The sequence below is a fragment of the Oncorhynchus gorbuscha genome, linkage group LG10 (genome assembly GCF_021184085.1).
Source record: "Oncorhynchus gorbuscha isolate QuinsamMale2020 ecotype Even-year linkage group LG10, OgorEven_v1.0, whole genome shotgun sequence".
Lineage (NCBI taxonomy): Eukaryota > Metazoa > Chordata > Actinopteri > Salmoniformes > Salmonidae > Oncorhynchus > Oncorhynchus gorbuscha.
Genome location: NC_060182.1, coordinates 65,097,272 through 65,123,030, shown reverse-complemented (window position 1 = coordinate 65,123,030; position 25,759 = coordinate 65,097,272). Strand labels below are relative to the sequence as shown.

The 25,759-nt window shown below is 41.7% G+C and overlaps 3 protein-coding genes across 5 annotated transcripts in view; all 3 read left to right on the top strand.

The window, feature by feature from the left end:
* The window catches only part of LOC124046354 (connector enhancer of kinase suppressor of ras 3-like), a 60,287-nt gene extending 57,459 nt beyond the window's left edge, over positions 1 to 2,828 (top strand). Inside the window, exon 13 of the mRNA XM_046366656.1 lies at positions 533 to 2,828. Coding sequence (XP_046222612.1) covers positions 533 to 834 — 302 coding nt within the window. The 3' untranslated portion in view covers positions 835 to 2,828. The remainder of the gene's footprint in view (positions 1 to 532) is intronic.
* Positions 2,829 to 9,715: 6,887 nt separating this feature from the next.
* Positions 9,716 to 19,734, top strand: LOC124046355 (interactor protein for cytohesin exchange factors 1-like). Its single transcript, XM_046366657.1, is given in 12 exon segments — positions 9,716 to 9,885; positions 11,198 to 11,251; positions 11,919 to 11,958; positions 14,394 to 14,437; positions 14,439 to 14,564; positions 15,754 to 15,827; positions 16,076 to 16,147; positions 16,245 to 16,306; positions 16,461 to 16,579; positions 16,764 to 17,118; positions 17,689 to 17,879; positions 18,058 to 19,734. Coding segments are annotated over 12 exon segments (1,443 nt in total). The 5' UTR covers positions 9,716 to 9,780; the 3' UTR covers positions 18,259 to 19,734.
* Positions 19,735 to 19,891: 157 nt separating this feature from the next.
* Positions 19,892 to 25,759, top strand: part of LOC124046353 (SR-related and CTD-associated factor 8-like) — a 42,398-nt gene continuing 36,530 nt past the window's right edge. Inside the window, exons 1-2 of one of the 3 annotated variants that reach the window (XM_046366652.1) lie at positions 19,892 to 20,068; positions 21,486 to 21,569. In XM_046366652.1, the coding sequence (XP_046222608.1) occupies positions 20,039 to 20,068; positions 21,486 to 21,569 (114 nt within the window). In that variant the 5' untranslated portion in view covers positions 19,892 to 20,038. Of the gene's footprint in view, positions 20,069 to 21,485; positions 21,570 to 25,759 lie in introns of those variants that run through there. The other 2 variants (XM_046366653.1, XM_046366655.1) reach the window with 2 other exon arrangements.

Here is a 25,759-nt window from a genome sequence, read left to right as displayed (position 1 = left end):
CCTAAATCAGATTATCCAGTTCACACCTTCAACAGCTAAATACATGAGAACAAATTGTAGAATTCACCCCTCCAATGACCTTGGAGGCATGGTAGCTCTGCTTAACTTACCAATGAATGAACCATGTGATTAGTGTCAACTGAGAGCCATACTCTAGCTCTTGCCTGGATTGGAGTAAATAGAATTTACACCTACACGATCAGTTCCTCATCCTCTGGTCTCCTTGGAGAGAACAGACACATGGCTATGAATGCACAGACAGAGCTTTCAAACTGTCTCTCTGCTGGAGACCCAATTATACTACAATGGTAGAGGAGTGGGTGAATGTTTTAATTGGCTGAGATGCCTGTGCAATTCTCGTCCACAGCCAACACATGCTGTAGAGATCCAGAATCCTCCTCTTTTAATGGGACAGTGCTTCTCTATAATACATTTAAGGCCTACTGAAGATATACCCAATAACGTGCATTTGTACAAAGTATTACTTTTTTTTGTAAGATAATTGTACTAAAGATGTGCATTTCCCCTCCAGGCGAGGATCTCCTGTACAGATACCTGAGCAACGAGCGGATCCCCACCATTGCTGAGGAGGTCCCATCAGTGGCGCCGCCGTACAGGCCAGTGGGGGAAAAGCAGCTGGTCCGAGGGGTGGACCACATCAGGGGCAGCCGCTACTATGCCAACCAGGACCTCCACAACAGCGCCACCATCCCCTACCAGGACCATGACCTGGGCAGCAAAAAGACCCCCGTAGCCCCCGCCTCCAAACGCCCCCCTGCAGAGCCCTCGCTACTGGTCAGTTGGATCACGCGGCTTAAGCTATTGACTCATTGATGATGCTCTTCCTGTCCGGGGTTTCCTGTTCCTGTCTGTCTCCTCCTCAGTGCCTTTTGTCCTCCGGCTGTTTGCAATGGGCTCTCCCCTCTCACACTTTCTCCCTGCCTCCCTGCCTCCCTGCCTCCCCAGCGTTACTACTACTGTACTACTATACCACCATGAGTTAGTAGTTAACTCACTGTCTTCTGTTGCATCACTTCTAACCAATCCCAGTCCCCTACCAACCAATCCCATCACAGCTGCACAGTCAGATAAACATAGGAATATTCAGTGAGTTGGCTGCCACACCAGCACATGCATGCAAACTTGTATTTGGAGGTAGAGGTTTTACCAATAGGAAATGTATGTCTATCTGTCTATTGGACAGTTATTCAGGTTTTTAGCACATTTTGGCCTTGTACCTTCACAGGAACAATTTTTAAAAAATTAAAAATTTAAGTTATCGCTGAGATAGGCTACTCCCTGCGAAATTGTTACATTTTAACTTGCCAATGGTGTGTTTTTATTTGAGAAAGAAAAAATGCTTTTTTTCAGGTTTTGCTGTACTTGTATTAGCTTTTAGCTGTTTATTTCATGTCATGACCTTGTTAGCATTGTTAAACTATACACTGCCAGTGGTTGCCTCTTTTAAAAGCTATGCATATAGGAACTCTTTACTGTCCTTTGACAGATTGATGTTGCATTGGCGAGTGACAAAATACTGTTTCGACGTACCAGTGATTTAATTTTCCCTGTGTTCAAAGCCATGCACTCTTCTCTGTACTGTCCCATGTCCTGCCTTGTTCTGGAGGCTGTATACACACTGCTCTGTGATCACCCTGCTCAAAGGATGCTCACAGCTGTTTGCCGACAATTAGCCTTGTTAACAAAGATGTGTAGGTTAAATATGTTTCTGGAGTCACTGGCTAGAAAGTCTTCTGTAATCAGCACAGATAGCCTAGCGAGATACTATGGATGGCTTATAACAAGAATTAAAACACGAGTTTAACTGACAGTATTATTAAATACCATGATGTCACAATGTTTTTTTAATTTTAAATTTTAAATACAATTGTACCTTTTTTATCTGCCTTTTGTAACATTTCGATAGTATGTTATTAAAGGTGCAGTTGATTCCAGTTTTAATTTGTTTTGTCTTTATTTTAATGTTTTTTTTTTTTTACTGACGAACTAGATAAAATGTATTGTTATATTGGTACTTGTCCAAAACCTCTGAGTGTTAGTTAGAATTGTCACTTTCTGTGTCTGTATTCACCATAGAGGAGCACTTCAGGGGCATGAACCTATTCCGGACTCTGGCCTAATTTGCTTGACCTTTGAGAATGAACTCTACTTCGGTTTTCGAAGCATGTGGTGAAACTGGATAGCCAAGCTAAAGTTACATTCTCCCTCTGTCTCTGTGGCCATGCTTATTATGCAACTGCATTTAAAAAAAATACTTAAATGAACATATGTTCTACTTAGGGAGAATTATGCATATGTCTTATTGGACTGTCAAGATATCTTGCTTGACATATGCAGACTTTTAATCCCCTGTATGACTTCACCTACATCTGAATTACACTCAGGCTCACTCAGACTTTTAATCCCCTGTATGCCTTCACCTACATCTGAATTACACTCAGGCTCACTCAGACTTTTAATCCCCTGTATGCCTTCACCTACATCTGAATTACACTCAGGCTCACTCAGACTTTTAATCCCCTGTATGCCTTCACCTACATCTGAATTACACTCAGGCTCACTCAGACTTTTAATCCCCTGTATGCCTTCACCTACATCTGAATTACACTCAGGCTCACTCAGACTTTTAATCCCCTGTATGCCTTCACCTACATCTGAATTACACTCAGGACTCGCGTTGTTCTTTTATTTGTTACAATTTATTTAAAAAACTGGCAGACCAATTAGATTTAGAAAATCATAACACTAGAAAAGACACTGACTTTGGCACATTTCTAAATGAAAATAAAAGGAATGATTCATTCATCTCCCTGCCCCTCTGCCTCTTTCTGTTTCCCTGCATGATTTTACTGCTTGTCTGGGGGCCACCTGTTAATGATCTAATGTCTCTTCTTCCTAACCTTCTCTGAGCCATGCCCTGCCCTAGCCTGCCCAGCTATGATAACCTGCCGTCCTTACTAATCTGCATGTGCTGAGTGTCTGCCGTGGAACAGTATACCACCTGCTCTTTGCTGCTTCTCCCTGCTAGATTTACTTGCGTCTAACAAAAGCCACAGCCTTGCATGATGTTGATGTGAAAAGGGAAAGATGTATGTTGACAGATTTGCCCTCTTCTATTCACCATTTTCTTAGCAGGAGAATTGTTGGTGGGTTCAGTGACATGCTCCCTACTTTCTTTATATGTGCGATAAGCTTTGGGGAAAATCAGCAATTGTGCCATGCACTTAACACATTAGTAAATCAACACTGATAGTAATTAGCTGCTTAGGTGTTATGTCATTAAAACATCAAGGATGGTTTTGAATATCCAATTCTGGGGCTACTGTAGAGCAGTTCTTGCCTCCATTGCCTTTCAATGATCTGAGCAAGACAATCCAATGTGGTAACCAACCCACAAGCCTGAAGATCCAGGGAAAGTGACCAATTTGGTCAGTGCCTGGTAATGAATGAGTTAAATTCTCTGTGTCCGTCACTCACACAGGTGTCCGACTGGTGCTCCAGCAGTGGCTTCCTCAACAGGTGGGTCACTCATCTGACTCCTAGTCAACCATAACTCGCAACACAACCCATTCTCATTTACAACCCATTCTCACTTAGTTGCGCTGTACTGTAAGCATGTGATGTATGAAGTCTATATGTCAAATGGGATATGCTGGAGGGGTATAGTTTAAATACGCCTCATAGTTTGTGTCATCTCATTTATGGAGCCACCAGTCAGTCAGGGAGTAGTGGCATGTTTTAACCAGGGGGTTGGGTGGGTGGTCTGAACTGGATTTTAACAACTAGTGAAAGTATGTGGTAGAAAACGAACCTCCGTCTCAGAGGACCAGACAAGATGCACTACTGGGAGACATGCTAGACCACAGACCGACAGGGCCTCAAATAGCATTACAACCTCAAGCATGACATTCTTCAAATGAATAAGACCCAGAAGGAATGGGTCAGATCCTTCTGTTTGGAAATAGAAGGCTCTGAATGAGACCAGTTCCTATTTTGGGATTTTAAATAATTCAAGACATCTGATTCCCCTTATTGAAATCAAATGAACCTCACTTGGATAACGTCCTACAAGAGGAATCCAAAATGACGGGGTATGACAAATTATGATTTCCCATCTGCCCCAACCTACTGACTGTGACGATGGTGGAGGGAACAGTCCCCCCCCCCCCCTTCTGTTTGTTTGGTAGAGGTTCCATGGCCTTTCATTGAAACACATTCAAATACTTGATAATGGATATTCAATATGTTTAGGACACTCAAAAGTAGCTAGCTAATCCACTTGTACACACAAAGTTCATTCTTTTCCACAGCCAAAAAGCAGATGAAGGCACTTCCACAGAAGTATTAACTCACCACTCAGACATCTTAAACCAACCATATGAGACAGCAAATCCAGACCTTTTACCTCTAACTCTGCAGGGAAAGATGGAAGCAATTGACAGACAGGAAAAACAAGTGAAGACGACTTCATTCCCTGAAATTGCAGGGCGAGGCCTGTAGCCTGCTGACGTAAATCTATGTATTTTGAGAATTGGCCGATAGCTATCTGTGTACCATACTGAAGTGGCTGCCTGATATATCACCACTGTCCCGACACAGACAGAAAACAACTGCCTTATTACATGCCACAAGATCCATTTTATTGCAGCAAATTATATGTGAAGGTTAACTGAAATGGAACCAAGATAATGAGTGCCTGTGTATGAGCCAAGGATGCACTAAGTATGTGTTATAGATGTTTTACTTACTGTATTTGTCATCCCCAAACCTAAATGGTACAGTACGTGCCTCTGTGGTATGTTGAGGTTGATGCAGAGGGTAGAATGAGTGGTTTTATCTAGTCAATGTAAGTAACCCTTTTGCCCACTGACTAAATGTGCCATTGGTCTAGACTAGATTAAACACTAGATGCTTTGTTTCCTAATCTTGCCTCATTCTTTCCTCTCTCCTCCTCAGATACAGCCAACCTCATATTCGAACCTGGTCCTTCTCTCAAGCGGTAAGGACATAATCTGTTTTGTGTCCATAAACTCAGTCTCCACTCCACTGGTTCAGAGTGGCTCCTCTGGCTCCGTGTCTCCATCCTCACTTCCCAATCTCCCATGATCCTGTTCATCTACACACACACACACACACACACCCAGTGGTGATGAGAAGCCCTACATTCTATTGGATGAATGAAACACACAGACTTAGCATTGTTTACACAATTCAATGAACAATGATAATATATGGCAAAATTATAAATCTCTATCAATTAAAGGGTTGTTTTTGAGGTCCAGTGGTTCGGAGAAGAGACTACTGAGGTGTTTGCACCATGTGTCCCTCCCTTTAACCGCAGTGGAGAGAGAGATAATCTATCTCCTCTTGCTATGTGAGGAATGTCTCTGGCCTCTGAGACAATCCCATTATATCACACAGATAAGACATTGAACATGAGGCATGGTACATATACTCAACCACTGACACAAAACTATCCTCCATATTCTTTATGGTCTTCTTCATCACAATCTTGAGCCATTTCATTGCCAGTCAATATCAGTTAATAGCTAACCATGAATGTGGGCATTCTGAAGGCTATTATCAGCAGCTGGACATAACCCATAGTCTCAAAAAGGAGCCATAGTGGAAATTGATCTGTCCCTTACTGGCCATGACCGATGTGGGCATTGGATTACCTGGCTGGGGGATATCTGAACATTCAGCAGCCAAGCCTCTGGGAATCACTTTCCTGCCTCCTCTCCTCTTGTCATATCCCAGAGAACCATGTTAATGCCCGTCCCTGTGTCATACTTGTCATACTTAGCAGGCATACACATCCAGTGGGGTCAGATATGTGGCCACAGAGCAGCTAGTGACAAAGGAACAAATCACTACTCCACAGGTTCGTGATCTCTGAGACTTATTGTGCACAAACAAGAAAACCTTGAAATAAAAGTCAAGTCTTTGTCAAGGCACAGGGAGAGCGAGAAATTGGTGCTATAGACATACATTACTACTTTTTTTAAATTCCTCTGAATAATTTCAAGAGTGTGGAATCATGTACAGTGACGTGAAAAATATTTGCTCCCTTTTTAATGTTCTCTAAATTGCTGAACATTTTCATACTGAATGTTGTCAGATCTTCAACCAAAACCTAATATTAGATAAATGGAATCTGAGTGAACAAATACCACAACAAGTACATACTTATTTCATAAATAACGTTATGCAACACCCAATGCCCGTGTGAAAAAGTAATTGCCCCCTTATATTCAATAATTGGTTGTGCCACCTTTAGCCTGCAATGACTCCAACCAAAAGCTTCCTGTAGTGGATCAGTCTCTCACGTCGCTGTGGAGGAATTTTAGCTCACTCTTGCATGCAGAACTGCTTTAACTCAGCAACATTTGTGGGTTTTCAAGCATCAACTGCTTGTTCCTGCCACAACATCTCAATTGGAATTGGGTCTGGACTTTGACTAGACCAATCCAAAACTTTCTGATTTGTTTATTTTGAACCATTTTCAGGTAGACTTCAGTGTGTGTTTTGGATCATTGTCTTGCTGCATGACAGAGGAAATATAGAAAATCAGAAAGGGAGCAAATGCTTTTTCACGAGACTGTACGGTATGTAGGCGAGAGTGAGAATATTTATTGCTCAGCGAATTATGGACCACTGCAGTACTCAGAGTTAAAGGTCCAACGCAGCTGTTTTTATCTCGATATCAAATCATTTCTGGGTAACAGAAATTATTGTTTTCAATTAAAATGGTCAAAAATAAACAAAAATGGCTTCTTAGCAAAGAGCAAATTCTCAAGCAAGAATGTTGCTAGAACTGTCTGGGAGGGGTCTGAGTGGGGAGGGGAAACTGAAAACTAGCTGTTATTGCTGGGATGGAGTTTTGGCCTGCCTGTTGACATCACCAGGCAGACCAAAACTCCATCTCACCAAAGCAGGCTGAAATTTCATGTGGTCTTTCCATCCCAACAAAACAGACTGGACCTCACGTTTCTGACTGCAATGGATCTTTAAATCAATTTGTCAACTGTGTTTGTCGAGAGGGTTGAGCCACAGTGTGAGGCAACAGTGCAATTACCATAAACAGGGTCTTACAGCGCATTGGGGCCTATGCCAATCTCCTGTAGTCGCAGCACACTGAGCAGTGTAAAGAACCTGATACCAGCTCTGCGGCCCGGGGCCCTGGCCCAGCGTGAGAGACCCCGAGTAAAGAATGGCCACTCTTGTGTCTGCCAGTGAAACCCCCTCGCTCCACTTGCTCTGGAGCAGGGCTTGGGGGATATTAGTTAAGTGCTGTGACAATTCTCAGCATGGAACATGATGGGAGATTTAGTCCACAATGGTGTGACGAATCCACATTCCCAGGAAGTCTATTGGGCTCTGACATGAGTGGTGGAGAGCTTACCTTATTTCCCCCACTGTGCCTTTTCATGTACCAAAACAATAAATCATTCTAATGTGACATGCTTAGACTTTTGTTCTAGAATGAATGAGAACAATAGGAACAGAATTGAGTGTAAATCTTTAAATACCATCTTTCTATCCATTTCAAAAGCCATGGCCCAGATGATTGTAACTTGGTGATGACAATGGTGTTACTTGATATGGATGAGAGGGGGATGTGAGAAATATAGAGAGACAGGAGGAGAGAGGGTCAAGGGAGAGCGAGAGAATGTCCCTGTAGTTTGCCTGTCACTGTATGGGCACAGTGGGGCATGTCAGGACTCAGGATCCCCATGAGGGTTGAGGTCCGGGGGGAGACAGAGAGAGTTGTCCTCTCCAGGTCCAGGAATGTGTCTAGTTTACCACTAGTGTTCTATCACAGGGAGAACCCACCACATCCGATCCTCTTAGCAGATAGCAGCTACCACCCACACACATTATAGCCACTGTCAGAGCTCTAGACAAATGTTATGGCTACAGGTTCTGCTCCCAACAGGGAGAAAAGAGTGTTGATAGCCATGCTGCAGGCTTCTTTAGTTTCCTCTCATATTGCCTCCCAGAAAACCATAAGTGGACCATGATGACACATTTTTCTTTCCTTTTTCCTAAGGCACCTCCATAATGGTATATTTTGTGAAATTCACTTAATGATGATGGTTTTACCAGTCTGTAATACCAGCATGATTTAATTGTTTAAACAGACTGTGGATATATACACTATATATACAAAAGTATCTGGACACCCCATTTAGTGGATTTGGCTATTTCAGCCACACCTATTACACACAGGTGTATAACATTGAGCACACCGCCATGCAATCTCCATACACAAACATTGGCAGTACAATGACCTTACTGAAGAGCTCAGTGACTTTTGACATGGCAACGTCACAGGATGTCACCTTTCCAACAAGTCAGTTCTTCAAATTTCTGCTCCGCTAGAGCTGCCCCAGTCAACTGTAAGTGCTGTTATTGTCAGTTGTGGAAAAGATACCTTAATAGAAAAGGACTCAAGTAAAAGTGAAAGTCACCCAGAAAAATACTACTTGAGTAAAAGTCTAAAAATATTTGTTTTTAAATATACTGAAGTGTCAAAAGAAAATGGAATTGTTCAAATGTACTTAAGTGTCAAAAGTAAAAGTATAAGCCATTTAACATTCCTTAAATTAAGCAAACCAGATGGCACCATTGTCTGTTTTTATTTGTATTGACAGATAGCCAGGGGCACTCCAACACTCAGACATAATTTACAAACAAAGTATTTGTGTTTAGTGACTCCACCAGATCAGAGGCAGTAGGGATGACCAGGAATGTTCTCTTGATAAGTGTGTGAATTGGACAATTTTCCTGTCAGAATGTAAAGAGTACTTTTGGGTGTCAGGGAAAATGTATGGAGTAAAAAGTACATTATTTTATTTAGGAATGTAGTGAAGTAAAAGTTGGGGGAAATAAAAACATTAAAGTACAGACACCCCAAAAAACTACTTAAGTAGTACTTTAAAGTATTTTTACTGAAGTACTTTACACTACTGATTATTGTGAAGTGGAAACATCTAGGGGAAACAACGACTCAGCCGCAAAGTGGTAGACCACACAAAGTCACAGAATGGGACCGCTGAAGCGCGTAGCGAGTTAAAATGAACTGTCCTCTTCATGGTTTAGGCCCCTTACTTCCAGTGAAGGGAAATCTTAACACTACAGCATACAATTACATTCTAGACGATTCTGTGCGTCCAACTTTGTAGCAACAGTTTGGGGAAGGCCCTTTTCTGTTTCAGCATGACAATGTCCCTGTGCACAAAGCAAGGTCCATACAGAAATGTTTTGTTGTGATTGGTGTGGAAGAACTTGACTGGCCTGCACAGAGCCCTGACCTCAACGCCATGGAACACCTTTGGGATGAATTGGAATGCCGACTGCAAGCCAGGCCTAATTGCCCAACATCAGTGCCCAACCTCACAAATGCTCTTGTGGCTGAATGGGAGCAAGTCCCAGCAACATCTTGTGGAATGTCTTCCAAGAAGAGTGGAGGCTGTTATAGCAACAAAGGGGGTGCCAACTCCATATTAATGCCATGATTTTGGAATGAGATGTTCAACTAGCCGGTGTCCACATACATGTAGTGTATATAGTCAACAGCAAGAGTCTGTGACAATTCAACGAATGTCATGTCAACAGGTTTGATGAACAAGTGTGACCTACAATCTAATTTCCATATTTGATGCACAAGAGTGACATCTAGTGGTTATTGGGTTGCGGTGCATACTTTAACTCGGCGGACAACTTCAGACTCACTGCTACTATTATTGCAACCTAATGTTCACCAAAGTTTTAGCGGGGATTCGCCGTTGTAAGAGCAAGTTGTCCTTCAACAGAGACGTTATCCGCACTAAAATACGTATTTTCATATCTAAATTGCAGGTATGTTTCAGGGTGATTTTTGAGGGCTAGATTATCACCTTAATGTTTGAAGACAAACTGTGTTTTTCGTTTACCTACACGTTTTTTAATACTAACACAAACACAGAGCTTGAGTCAATCAATTTAACCTGTCAATCCATCAAAGAAAGACACATTTTGAGTAAACGGTTATAGGCCTACATGACTTCCCTGAACCCCGTTCAGTCCAGCTAGTCTTTTAAAATAATTTTGTTTTTGTGATATCTGATTCTTGTTTAGTTCCAACCATGGCAGATATTTGGTGCGGACACATTTGATTCCTGAACTCTTGATCTGTCTGATGTGCCATTCTGCTTCAGTCAGTACTCACAGTTCTTGATGCTCTGTTAAACTGATTATATTATTTGTCATCTGATAACAGGTGCAGTTAGTTCATACTGGTGCAGTTGTGGTTATAGTGTGATGAAGCATCACTAGGATCACAGTCATCAGCTGGTTAACAAAACATGTTGCTGACTGAGATGCAAGTGTGTTGAGCAAGACGGACAGAGAAGTGTAGCCTAGATATGTTTCTCGTCTTTAGTATGTGTCATTTGGTGAAGACCAGCCTTATGAAGCTGACACTCTTAATATATTACTAACCTATTTTGAAAGCAACAGATACTGATTTATCAGGGATTCATCTAGACTTAATGAATATGTATATTGGTCTTTCATTGCAGCGTTTTGGAACTGTATGGTAGGAATGTGTATTTTGAGCTACCAGTTCTTTCAAAAATCTGGTGTCGAATTGGAGGCATTTTCTTTGTCCATCCATGGACCTGGAAAGAGTTAGTTTGCATGTTTTTATCAGCTGATGTGACCTACATTTTGGTTTGTGTGGCTCCAGGGTCTGAGGGTCCCTCCATCAGACTCGTCAATGTTCTCTGTGAGGAACGCAGTCCCCCTGAGGAGGTTTTTTAGGAGGAAGTTTGTCAATAATGCCAATGTGAAGGAAACTGTTTCTCAATGTCAGTGACAATGTCAGTTTGGTTTGAAGACATTATGGGTCATAATCTGTTCTAAAAAGGGCTGACTACAATCTTGTGCAAGTTCACTTATGAAGACTAAATGCAATGTAGAAGGGTCATGCTATAAATGGACACCAACTCATCCATGATGCAAGGCAGTTCCCCCTGTTCTCTAAATCAGGAGAGATGTCAAAGTGGACCCTTTGAGACTTGAATTATTGTACTCAGTCTATTCATTTAACATGGGGGTAAATGATGTTTTGAATTGAATGGTCTGTCGATAAACTGAAAAGGTATCTCTCTCTCTCTCTCCCTGCCTGCAGGCTGCCTTCCCTATATCTTTGGCTCCCTCCATGGCAGGTGATGACTACAACCCTGTAAGTACTGGAGATTATCTATAGGTCTCTTATATGTTATTAAGGATGTTTTTTTTTTAAATGGGCATTTTTTTTCCTGAGGCAGGCAGTAGTCACAAATTGCGTCTGTAATTCCTTTCTCATATGGTGTCATCATTACAGCTTCCTCAGAGATCTCACAAGATATAGTAGAGTGGAGATTCAGCAACTCTTGGAGGACAATGAAATTAAATAAAAAGCATATTTGTTTAAAAAAAGTACTATATATATATATATATATATATATATATATATATATATTTTTAAGTTGGCAAACCACTGTTATACTTGATTGCATGTGACTACTGCAGAGAGAGGGAGAGAGAGAGACAGACACACACACACACACACACACACACACACACACACACACACACACACACACACACACACACACACACACACACACACACACACACACACACACACACACACACACACACACACACACACACACACACACACACACACACACACACACACACACAAGTGACACTGGTGGTGTGAAACAGGATGTTTCAAAGACTATAGCTGAGGTAGGGTGAGGGACTGTCTGATCGAGCTGCACTGTCTGGGGAAGCTCTACCTTCAATCACCCATCTCGTGAACTAGGGACTATCTGACCTCTCACTACCTTCTGTTCTATCAGGTTTCCCTGAGACAGAAACCCAAGAGGAAGACTCGAGGAGGTAAGTTGGTGTCCAGGCCTGATTCTGCTGCTTGCTGTCTGTGCCCTCAACTGTAATTTGGCCCCACTGATTTGCGCGTGTGTGAAGTGTCAGGACGATTAGAGTGTCTGTGTGGAGGGTTGTGTTGATAATGCCGTAGACCTTTATACTTGTATACACACTGAAAATTGCAGATCTGGGCACTGATAAACGTCTAAATTGGAATGCAGTGGTTATACAGTAACATGCTATAAATGACGTCAGAGATTAGGCTCTGTGATTGGGTTTTGACTGACAGCTGTTCTGAACTTAGTCCCCCTCCCTCCTGTTAATTGGGAAACTTTTCCAAATGTTTTCTTGTCTACGGGAAATGCTGTAAATTTAAGAGGACTCAATCTATTTTAAAAGATCAGACGTTGAGGATTGCATTGAATACTGCTTTGAGTCCAAATGTACAATTCACATTTCCATATCATAAAACCCATGTCATATACAGTGTCACCGTTTATGATCCCCATGATTGGTGTAGAGTTGGCGTCATACCCTGGGTTGTTCTGAACAGAATGAACCTGTTTGTCTATTGTGAAGAGAATTTGCTGCGGAAAAAGCACCTGTGTGCTCTCATGACTCGTTTCTATGCTCACCAAAATGATCTGTTTCTATGAATTGCCTTGTGAAAGTCTAACACTGTAAGATCATATTTTATAAATTAGCTAGTCATGTTGGCAATAGAACAAGCTTTTAAATGATGCCCACCTGACCCAGATTGCAATTGATAATGGGATGTTTTTGGATTGCGTAAACAACAACAGTAATTGTGTGATTGCAGGGCTGTGTTCAAAACAACTACAAGTGTGCTTGCTCTAGTTCCTCAACGGCACAGCTAGGAGAACAATTTTTTTTTACTTTTGTTTGTAGACTCTTCTTTGAGTCATAAAAGAGCATTGAAATGACTTAGGAACTGTGCACACTTTGGAGAGGTGTGTGACCACTTGGAGACACCAGTTAGTCCTCTCAACCCATGTCATGTTTGGGGTTTATGTTGCACCTACCCCACATTTTCCAGGAAAGTTACTGAATGTATCCAGAGTATATTCTGATTTAGTTATCAACAAATGCGCCGGTACTGTTGAACTGTTGTGTCCTGAACTGTCGTCTAATGATATTCCCAAGATCTCCAAACTATTTCCTTTCAATTGCTACCATGCTTTTCATATGTCTTCTGGAAGAAACATTTCAGTTTAGCCCTATCTATAAAGGCCAATTCCCACTAGTGTAAAAGGTTAAGAACAGGCTCAGCAAGAGATTCCAATATTATTAGCCTTTATGGGCAGTTACTGTATGCTGAGCAGTCTGTGCTTCATTGTGTGTGATAAACAGGTAACTGCCAAAATAATGGATACACTGAGGGATAAAAAGTATATTGAAAACAGGTGCTTCCACATGTGCAGTTCTTGACTTAAGGAAAGCAATTAACATCCAATCATGCTTTTAGGGCCATGTATAAAAATGCTGGGCAGGTGATTATTTTGCCCCGCAAAAAAAAGTACATTTTTATTGTCACATACACCAGATAGGTGCAGGGAAATGCATTGTTTTACAGGGTCAGTCATACTAGTACGGCACCCCTGGAGCAAATTATGGTTAAGTGCCTTGCTCAAGGGCACATCGAACAGATTTTTCAACTTGTCGGCTCGGGTATTCGACCCAATGCTCTAACCTGCCATAGCTACCATGGCCATACCCCCATAGGATGACACAAGCCACGAGTGGTCACTGAATGGTTTGATGAGCATACTTTTTTTTCAGCCATATGCCATGGCCGTCTCAGTCATCAGATCTCAACCCAATTGAACACTTTTGAGACATTCTGCAACGGCGCCTGAGACCGCATTTTCCACCACCATTAACAAAACACCAAATTATGGAATTTCTTGTGGAAGAATGGTGTTGCATCCCTCCAATCGAGTTCCAGACACTTGTAGAATCTATGCCAAGGTGCACTGGAGCTGTTCTGGCTCGTGGTGGCCCAACACTCTACTAAGACTTTTTATGTTAGTGTTTCCTTCATTTTGGCATTTACCTGTATACCGTTTGGAATACTTCTTTGAAAATGATTTGTCTGGCCACCATCTGACACAGGTAGGCTGAAAGAGATTCTGAATCTGCGATACTTGGAAACTGTAGCTTAAAATCAATCAGCAGGTGAACCATAAATCTGTTGCGTAGAATGTTCAATTTGGAGTCATTGGACTATTTGAATTACCTTGTATCCCTCTGTAAGTCGTGGCATTGTAATATTGTTTGTAGCTTGCTGAACTTGCTAAAGAGGATTTATTTAACCAATCATAGTGTCATATCAAAATGTCTGCATAGCAATAAAGGTATATTAGAGGGTATATTGTTGCTTTGCAACCACGGTGCATGAATTCAGGAACGATCTCCTCTGTGTTCAGGCAATGTGGCAATGAGCAGACGGAGGGTCTCGGTTAAAGAGCTGGGGGGAGTCGGACTACCAGGGCTGGCTCTACAGGAAGAAAGAAGGAAAGGCCTTCCTGGGTTTCAAATGGAAGAAGTACTGGTTTGTGCTGAAGAAGACTTCCCTGTACTGGTACACTACTCAACTGGTGAGTAACACTCGTCAAATAAAATCAAATGTATTTATATAGCCCTTCGTACATCACATTTACATTACATTACATTTAAGTCATTTAGCAGACGCTCTTATCCAGAGCTGATATCTCAAAGTGCTGTACAGAAACCCAGCCTAAAACCCCAAACAGCAAGCAATGCAGGTGTAGAAGCACGGTGGCTAGGAAAAACTCCCGAGAAAGGCCAAAACCTAGGAAGAAACCTAGAGAGGAATCAGGCTATGTGGGATGGCCAGTCCTCTTCTGGCTGTGCCGGGTGGAGATTATAACAGAACATGGCCAAGATGTTCAGATGTTCATAAATGACCAGCATGGTCGAATAATAGTAAGGCAGAACAGTTGAAACTGGAGCAGCAGCATGGCCAGGTGGACTGGGGACAGCAAGGAGTCATCATTTCAGGTAGTCCTGGGGCATGGTCCTAGGGCTCAGGTCCTCCGAGAGAGAGAAAGAAAGAAGGAGAGAATTAGAGAACGCACACTTAGATTCACACAGGACACCGAATAGGACAGGAGAAGTACTCCAGATATAACAAACTGACCCTAGCCCCCCGAAACAAACTACTGCAGCATAAATACTGGAGGCTGAGACAGGAGGGGTCAGGAGACACTGTGGCCCCATCCGAGGACACCCCCGGACAGGGCCAAAACAGGAAGGATATAATCCCACCCACTTTGCCAAAGCACAGCCCCCACACCACTAGAGGGATATCTTCAACCACCAACTTACCATCCTGAGACAAGGCTGAGTATAGCCCACAAAGATCTCCTCCACGGCACAACCCAAGGGGGGCGCCAACCCAGACAGGATGACCACAACAGTGAATCAACCCACTCAGGTGACGCACCCCCTGCAGGGACGGCATGAGAGAGCTCATAATTTAACCCTCTATGCTGAGTCATCGTATCATTTCCACAGCTGCTTGCTGCCTCTGCTACGTCACTGCTGGGAATTAGTCCGTCTGAGTCTGACATGGTGTTTCCTGGAGCTGAAAGTGTCTGTCAGTTTCTTCTACAGAGGCATGATTACTGGCAAGATGGAGGAATTAATTAAGCCTTTGTTTACCATGAGTCAAAACTAATTTGAGGGAACTAGAAATGGATAAAAGGTTGAATAATGCCAATACCTTTTAATGCTAATAATCTGTCAATCCCATATTATTTTCAGGCAGAGAAAGCAGAGGGATACATTAACCTGACTGACTTCATCATCGACAGAGCCTTGGAGTGCAAGAAAAAATAGTAAGAAACTTGTTTCTTATTTCACTAAATCATGTTACTGTTTGTGTAAAACTGGTCAATACATCTATTCCAGGTAACTACTGACCATTTACTGCCACACTTTCAATTTGACAAGAACGCTTCAACTCTCATAATGACAGGAAGTTATAGGTCGCGTGAATGTGTAACTTCCTGAGCACAGTGTAAATGATCGAACGCAACGTGAGAAACTGAATCATCTGAGTCATGTTCTCCCCTGTCTCTTGCAGTGCCATCAAAGCCTGTCACCCGCAAGTCATGATGTTTTACTTTGCAGCTGATACCTACGAGGAGATGAACGTGTAAGTTGCATGAAAAAGTCTAATGTGAGTCATGTTAAGAGTGTCATCATAGAGACAGTGAGGAATGTGACAGTCTCTCTCTGTTTATCTGTTGTAGTTGGTTGAATAAGCTTGGGCTTGCTTCAATACAATACGTACCAACAGAGAGCAACACTGCTGGTAAGCTTTTATGTTGATCAGTCGGCATGATTTATCAGCTGTGGTCCATTCCACCAATTGACTCATTCTGTTCTTTACTACTATTGCCTCAGTATCACTGCTGATATTTGTTTGTCAAGTATGTAGCCTAATGGCATTTTGACTCTGTGTCCAGAGTGCTACAGTGAGGAAAGTGATCACGAGGAGGCTGAGACGACAGAGGCTCCCCCTCCCCCATACTCTGAGCAGATGAACCAGGGCTCTGTGGATGGTCCACCTGGCAGTGGACATCAGGTCAGTAGGCCGTATGCACCGGGCAGCCGAGTAGGCTCTGGTAATTAAGGCCAGAAGTTTTTCCTAACCGTGTGACGTGACCAAGATAACCTCTGGGCCCTAGTTACACTGACTTACATTATTTTATTTCAAAGTGTTGAGTATTAACCTTGCTGAACAACCCCTTTATGTTCTTCTCTCTCAGGGTACCCTCCCTCCCCCCTACTCCTCTCCCCTTCCCAGTGAGACCAATGGCTCCTTCTCCTCACCTGTCAGCACAATGACATCACAGAGTTCCGTGTCCTCACTGGCCAAGCATCGTCAGTCCTGGCTGGACCTGGTCTCGCAGGCCTCTCCTGTTGTCGGGGAAACGGTGGTGTGCTCTGTGCAGGTCCACACACATCGGCCCCCACATAATCAAGAGAACGAGGGGCCTCTACAGCACCACCAGGAGGCTTCATCCTACCAGGACCCTCCAGGCAGCAAAGCCAGGGAGGAGGACTTTAACCCCAGGGAGCAGATAGAGGAGGTGGCTGTGCTAGAAATAGGGACAGAAGATGGTGAGAATACTTTTTTCTTAACGGCTGTTGACTTAAATAAGGGGAACATATTAATCATAATACAAATTGTGAAGGAAAAACTATTGTGTGCTCCTTGGAGGCCTTTAGTTCTTACTTGATCAGACCTGTGGATAGGAGAAGTGCAAGTAGACCACACTTCCTGTTGTGCAATGTCACAGCTTCTGTCTTTGGCAGCACATTGGTAGCTGTGCTTGTTGTAAGATGTGAGTTAGTTTGAATGTCTGCCTACACATCCTGCCTTGGCCTTGGAATATTTGTTAAACAGATTTGAATACCAAAACATCCTAGTCTTCATCCTGTTTTCACAGTTTTGTCAAACATTACATTGTCTCATAACTGTCAATCAACTAGTTGGAAAAAAATATGAAACAAAGTGGAGTTATAGTCAACACTATTTGAATCCCGTCAATGAGTTCAATGTTATTTTTAACCTGTTTTGAGTAAGAGTACTGACCTCAAACCTTATCATACTTTCTTTAAGTGGTAAACTTATAAATATGTTTCTGCAGAAACATACATTTCCTGAAGTCAATTGTATTGTTCTTGCAGTGAACCATGAAGCCACATCTGATGAGATGGAGAGATTGTACATTCACATCAAGCAGGCCAACCTCTCTCCCATAGGAGACCGCAAACCATCCACCAAGAGGGACTTCAGAGCCTCCTTTATAAAGAGATGCAAAAACCAGGATGTTAACGAGAAACTGCACCTCATCAGGACCCTCAACAGCACGCTAAAGGTACATCTGCCAACTTGACTAGAATTACTATATGCTTTTGTTTTTATCAGTTTATCACCACATAGGTGGCAGGATCACATGCATGTCCTTGTTTTCTATGTACAAATTGTATATGCTGTTTAGTATTGAGACCCTTGAGCATAGTTACACACTCTTTCGTTCTTCCCCTTTGATTTAGGCAAAGGAGGCAGACCTGTTGACCATTGAGCAGGTGCTGTTAGAACCCACCCCCTCCAGATTCAGGGAATGGAAAAAAGTCAACACGCCTCTGCTCCAGGAGATCTGTCTCAAGCATGGACACCAGGTGGCAGCAGAGGTAGAGCCCTCCGCAGCAGCAGCCAATGCCATTGCTGTCCCCTTTGTAGAGACCAGTTTATAATGGAGTAGGATGAAGTTGCCCCTAAACACTGATCTAAGGTCAGTGTTGAGTTTACCCCACTAATGCTTATGGTTAAGATTTGGGATGGATGAGCAGATTGTGTTCATGTGCCTATGGGTAACTTTTACTCAATGTTTAAGACTCACTGCCGTTAATGTCTACCCATAACCCAGTAGCACTAAGAGTTGTTCACAGGCAGCCTGGTCTCATAGTAAACATAAATCCAGGATGCTGAAATTAGCATGATATGTTACGTTTGGTTACATAAGATAGAATATTACTTAAGACCAAAAAACAAAGAGGGTGGTTTGTCGGGGTGGATCATGGATGAGTGGGTGTACAATGCGAACGGTTACGTCTTCAAATCACACCAAAGGCAACTTTTGCATTTTAGCTAATTAGTAACTTTAACTACTTGCTACTATTTTGCTATTTGCAACTACTAAACATGTTAGCTAACCCTTTAACTTAACTCCTGACCTTAACCCTTAGCCTAGCTAGCATTAGCCACCTAGCTAACCTAACGAATTGCAATTCGTAACATATCATATGAATTGTAATTCATGGCATATCATCCAAAATTGATTGGCAGCCACAAATTAATACATATCATACTAAATGAAGAAAGACAGATTTACATTTTCTATGATTTACGTTTACTATTACTCCTACCACCATGTCCAGGTTGACACAGGCCGCATTTTTATCTAACTACATATGATTGGAAGCAGCTCATGTGTTGACTCTCCACTAAGTGGAATCATAAGAGGAAAGTGTATTTTTTAAAGTTGGAGTTGATGCAAACATTGTATTGTTGATTGTATGACATTATATGGTTTTATATAGTTTATGTTGTCATTTATCTTTTTAGGTTTAGAGATGTAACAATTTACGTTTTCGTCTATTGTGATATATACAGTGTTTTGCTTGCATTTGTGTTATCTCAAGTAGTGAGTGATGGAACATTGGGTAGATGTGTCCATCTCTGAAAGCTAATTTCGATAAGTGTTTGTTATTTTGCAACATGTTCGGTTGCCTATAGGACAAGGGTTTATTTTCTAATAGTTTTACAAACAGTTCAACAGACTTGCACTGCCTTGAAATGTACAGTATGTAAGCTTTTGATACAAACTTCTGTGACTGTTATTTTGGTTATATTTTGATCATGATATCTTTGTGGTTTTCCTAGAGACATTTGATCATTCAACATTGCTGTATGTGATAGCTGTTACATTCAGGTCCTGATACTTTCATGGAGACGTTGTTATGTAAGCATTCCATTTTGTGCCAGCAACAATGAATCCTGAATTGTAATTTATATGATTTAGCTGTGGAAAATATTTTGTTGTTTTAGCATTGTAAATAAAGTCCTTGTACATAGGTATAAAGTGTGTACAGTTCTATTGTATTTTAATTGGTACATTTTTCATTAAGTGACTGTATCGAAAGAGTAATAAAGAGTTCAAATGCTCTGCATTATAAATATCAGCATTTTCTTTTTCTTCAGACATGATTTAAAAAAATAATCCAGCGGGGGTGTTGGAGCGTCTTTTGACCACGAGTCGTCGCCAGTTAACTACTTTCATTGGACCTGCAATACAAGTGTGTGACACTTGGGTTCGCTAGTCTCTGCGCTGCTGTTCGGATTTCATTGAGGTTGTGCGCCATATTGGCAATCTTCTCCATCTCACCAAGCTAACGTAGAGCATGCATCAAACCGGTTGTCGAGAAGAACAATATAAACATTTTACAGCTTACAACGAGACTCAAATACAACACCATGGAGGCTGTCAAAGCATTCAACGGCGAGGTTTGTATGATTTATCCCCCACTTTTCAATGCAAGTGACTGTAATGTTAATGAAATGTATGATTAACGTTAGCTAGCGTAAAGCAGAAAGGAGGAGAAGGGCAGCTAGACACAAGGCCGCATCCTTTCAGTAGACACGGTTTGCTTCCAACATGAATATTGATCACCCAGTTAGTCCTTTTCAATGTAAGCGCTACTACACCGTCATTTGGTCAGCAATACTAAGTTAAACTCGGTGAACTGTAGCTAGTTAGATTTCCATCTGGTAGAGCGCGCTAATAATGTTTAACTAGCTAGCTAATTTAGATTACAGGAGGCTAACTCAATTGAACTTCAAAATCAAAACAACCCCTGTCGCCATCTACGTCACCCTAATTTACTTAGCTATTTTCTTAACTCAGTCAACTGTAAAGGTTAGCTGGCTAGCTAGCTAACAATGTTAGCCAGACAATAGCTAGGGAGCGAGGCCTGGTAAACGTGAGACAGTTAGCTGTTTTCGCGTGGCGGCCGGTGCAATGATTCCAGTTAGTTAGAAAATTATGCAGTAAAACAATCACTGATGCTGTATCACTTTGTAGGTAACCAAAATAGCATGCTAACAAGCTATTGTATTTTGTTCTGAATAATTTGTGGGGGGCCCAGTAGTTTTCAGCCAAGTCACACTGGTCGAGTCATTCGTCTCACTTCAGTTAGCAAGGGCAGGACGGGTTTACTGGTCCGTTGGTTAGTTTAGCTAGCTGATTTCTTTCTTCCAAAATAACGAAGGTTGGTAGAAATGTGCCAGACTTTGCAACTGGGTCTGTTCTTCAGTTCGTTTGCCAAATGTCAAAAGCATTCTGTGTGGCCCGGTTGTTGCTGAAGCCAAACGATGACAGTAAATATTCGCAAAATCGAGTCTCCATAGTCATTAGTAGGTGATATGCATTCATTCACACATCTAGTTATGATCTCTGTAGTAATAATGCATGACTAAACGAGTAAGAAAAAAGGGAATGAGGCCACAACACGGTGTGCCTGTATAGAATTACATAACATGAACCATAAAATCAGATATCATCGACAACATACAGCGAATTAAAACACCAGCATCATGCCCAATACACGCACTACTTTTTCAGCTAATAGTATTTCACTGGAGGCTATTGCTTTAATATTATTTGCGCGCATAATAAAGACAGCCCCAAGTGTCTTTAAACACTTTTTTGACGACACCCTTTCCCTGGCCTATGTAGCCTACTGTACAAACTAAATGTTTGCCATTCCTCTTAAGTCTTAGCCTCCTCTTAAGTCTTAGCCTCCTCTTAAGTCTTAGCCTCCTCTTAAGTCTTAGCCCTGAGTAATGTGTTTCTTGTCTTATTTAACACTTTTATATTAAAATGTGTTTGAACGGTTTGTTTCCTTCACTTTATGTCTTTCAGCTCTTCTCGTTGAACGAGTACAAACCTCCAATCTCCAAGGCGAAAATGACCAATATTACCAAGTCTGCAATAAAAGCTATAAAAGTAAGTATGTAGAAATTAAACTAAAGAGTTGGAGTGATCGTGGACAGAGAGTCCATCTCCCAGCCGTACAATGAATGGGGTTCAAATAACCCTTGTTACTTGAACTAACTAACCTCCTAGTCAGTCTGACATGTTCTTGCAATGCACTATTTGGTTCAATTGCATAGATTGATTAAATTCTAACTCTGGAAGGTATACAAATGTCAGCCAGCATCCTTCTATTCACTCTAACCAAAACATATGAAGATACTACATTAAAGGCCCCACCAGTGGGCGATGCCCCCTGCCCCTATTTCGATGTAATTCATGAGCTTGGGAAATACTTGTTTAGGTTCTGCCTCTGAAGAATTACACAGGCTGCTAATACATATTAACGAATTGGGTATCTTTGACTTTGCAATCTATTGTTTTCTCAAGTTTTGTAATCTTCCATAAGTTGCGACAGCGAATCCACCGTAGAAATAGAAATAATAAGATTAAGCTCCGGTAATATGAATAGCCTAACTACTGAATGGTTTGTTAATATGAATTTTATTTTTTATTTCCCCTTTATTTAACTAGGAAGGCTAGTTGAGAACAAGTTATCATTTGCAACTGCGGCCTAGCCAAGATATAGCAAAGAGGTGTGACACCGAGTTAAACATGGAGTAAACGATAAACGAGCCAATAACACAATAAACAAGTCAATGACACAGTAGAAAAAAGAAAGTCTATATACAGTGTGTGCAAAAGGCATGAGGAGATGGGCAATAAATAGGCCATAGGAGCGAATAATTATAATTTAGCAGATCGGCACTGGAGTGATAAATGAGCAGATGATGATGTGCAAGTAGTGATACTGGTGTGCAGAAAAGTAAATCAAATAAAAACAGTATTGGGATGAGGTAGGTAGATTGGGTGGGCTATTTACAGGTGGACTATGTACAGCTGTAGCGATCGGTTAGCTGCTCAGATAGTTTATGTTTAAAGTTGGTGAGGGAAATATAAGTCTCCAGCTTCAGCGATTTTTGCAATTCGTTCCAGTCACTGGCAGCAGAGAACTGGAAGGAAAGGTGGCCAAATGAGGCGTTTGCTTTGGGGATGATCGGTGAGATATACCTGCTGGAACGTGTGCTACAGATGGATGTTGTTATCGTGACCAGTGAACTGAGATAAGGCAGAGCTTTACCTAGCATAGAACTATAGATGACCTGGAGCCAGTGGTTCTGGAGACAAATATGTAGCGAGGGCCAGCCGACTAGAGCATACAGGTCGCAGTGGTGGGTGGTATAAGATGATTTGGTTATAAAACGGATGGCACTGTGATAGACTGCATCCAGTTTGCTGAGTAGAGTATTGGAAGCTATTTTGTAGATGACGTCGCCGAAGTTGAGGATCGGTAGGATAGTCAGTTTTATTAGGGTAAGTTTGGCGGCGTGAGCGAAGGAGGCTTTGTTGTGAAATAGAAAGCCAATTCTAGATTTGATTTTGGATTGGAGATGTATAATGTGAGTGTGAACGGAGAGTTTACAGTCTAGCCAGACACCTAGGTATTTATAGTTGTCCACATATTCGAGGTCGGAACCGTCCAGGGTAAAGGTCGACCAATTATGATTTTTCAACGCCGATACCGATTATTGGAGGACCAAAAAAGCAGATTTATTTATTTGTAATTATGACATTTACAACAATACTGAATTAACCCTTATTTTAACTTAATATAATCCATCAATAAAATCAATTTGACCTCAAATAAAAAATAAGACATGTTCAATTTGGTTTAAATAATGCAAAAACAAAGTGTTGGCGAGGAAAGTAAAAGTGCAATATGTGCCATGTAAGAAAGCTAACATTAAGTTCCTTGCTCAGAACATATGAAAGCTGGTGGTTCCTTTTAACATGAGTCTTCAATATTCCCAGGTAAGAAGTTTTAGGTTGTAGTTATTATAGCACTATTTCCCTCTATACCATTGTATTTCATATACCTTTGACTATTGGATGTTCTTATAGGCACTTTAGTATTGCCAGTGTAACAGTATAGCTTCCGTCCCTCTTCTCGCCCCTACCTGGGCTCGAAGCAGCGTTACCCATGCAGAGCAAGGGGAATAACTACTCCAAGTCTCAGAGTGAGTGACGTTTGAAATGCGATTAGCGCGCACCCCGCTAACTAGCTAGCCATTTCACATCGGTTACACCAGCCTAATCTCGGGAGTTGATGGGCTTGAAGTCATAAACAGGGCTGTGCTTGAAGCACAGGGAAGGGCTGCTGAAAAAACGCACGAAAGTGCTGTTTGAATGAATGCTTAGGAGCCTGCTGGTGCCTACCATCGCTCAGTCAGACTGCTCTATCAAATCATAGACTTAATTATAACATAATAACACACAGAAATACGAGCCTTAGGTCAGTAATATGGTAGAATCCGGAAACTATCATCTCGAAAACAAGACGTTTATTCTTTCAGTGAAATACGGAACCTTTCCTTATTTTATCTAACGGGTGGCATCCATAAGTCTAAATATTCCTGTTACATTGCACAACCTTCAGGGTTATGTAATAATTATGTAAAATTCTTGCAAATTAAGTGTCCCAAACTGTTGCATATACCCTGACTCTGCGTGCAATGAATGCAAGAGAAGTGACACAATTTCACCTGGTTAATATTGCCTGCTAACCTGGATTTCTTTTAGCTAAATATGCAGGTTTAAAAATATATACTTCTGTGTATTGATTTTAAGAAAGGCATTGATGTTTATGGTTAGGTAAACATTGGAGCAAGCAAGGACAGTCCTTTTTCGCAAATACGCACCCCATCGATTATATGCAACGCAGGACATGCTAGATAAACTAGTAATATCATCAACCATGTGTAGTTAACTAGTGATTTTGATTGATTGATTGTTTTTTTATAAGACAGGTTTAATGCTAGCTAGCAACTTACCATGGCTTACTGCATTCGTGTAACAGGGATGCTCCTCGTGGAGTGCAGTGAGAGGCAGGTGGTTAGAGCGTTGGACTAGTTAACTGTAAGGTTGCAAGATTGAATCCCCGAGCTGGCAAGGTAAAAATCTGTCGTTCTGTCCCTGAACAAGGCAGTTAACCCGCTGTTCCTAGGCCGTCCATTGAAAATAAGAATGTGTTCTTAATGACTTGCCTAGTTGCATAAAGATTAAATAAAGTTGTAAAAAAAAAACTGCCAAATCGGTGTCCAAAAATACCGATTTCCAATGGTTATGAAAACTTGAAATCGGCCCTAATTAATCGGCCATTCCGATTAATCGGTCGGCCTCTAGTCCAGGGTGGTGATGCTAGTCGGGCGGGTGCGGGCAGCGAACGGTTGAAAAGCATGCATTTAGGTTTTTACTAGCGTTTAAGAGCAGTTGGAGGCCACGGAAGGAGTGTTGTATGGCACTGAGGCTCATTTGGAGGTTAGTTAGCACAGTGTCCAAGGAAGGGCCAGGAGTATAAAGAATGGTGTCGTCTGCGTAGAGGTGGATCAGGGAATTGCCCGCAGCAAGAGCGACATCATTGATATATACAGAGAAAAGAGTTGGCCCGAGAATTGAACCCTGTGGTACCCCCATAGACTGCCAGAGGTCTGGACGACATGCCCTCCGATTTGACACTCTGAACTCTGTCTGCAAAGTAGTTGGTAAACCAGGCGAGGCAGTCATTAGAAAAACCAATGCTATTGAGTGAAAGTTTTGGTAATATGAATAGCCTAACTACTGAACGGTTTGGTAATATGAATAGCCTATCTACTGAACGGTTTGGTAATATGAATAGCCTAACTACTGAACGGTTTGGTAATATGAGTACCCTAACTACTGAACGGTTTGGTAATATGAGTACCCTAACTACTGAACGGTTTGGTAATATGAGTAGCCTATCTACTTAACGGTTTGGTAATGAGTAGCCTATCTACTGAACGGTTTGGTAATATGAATAGCCTATCTACTGAACGGTTTGGTAATATGAATAGCCTAGCTACTGAACGGTTTGGTAATATGAATAGCCTATCTACTGAACGGTTTGATAATATGAGTAGCCTAGCTACTGAACGGTTTGGTAATGAGTAGGATACCTACTGAACGGTTTGGTAATATGAATAGCCTAACTACTGAACGGTTTGGTAATATGAATAGCCTAGCTACTGAACGGTTTGGTAATATGAATAGCCTATCTACTGAACGGTTTGATAATATGAGTAGCC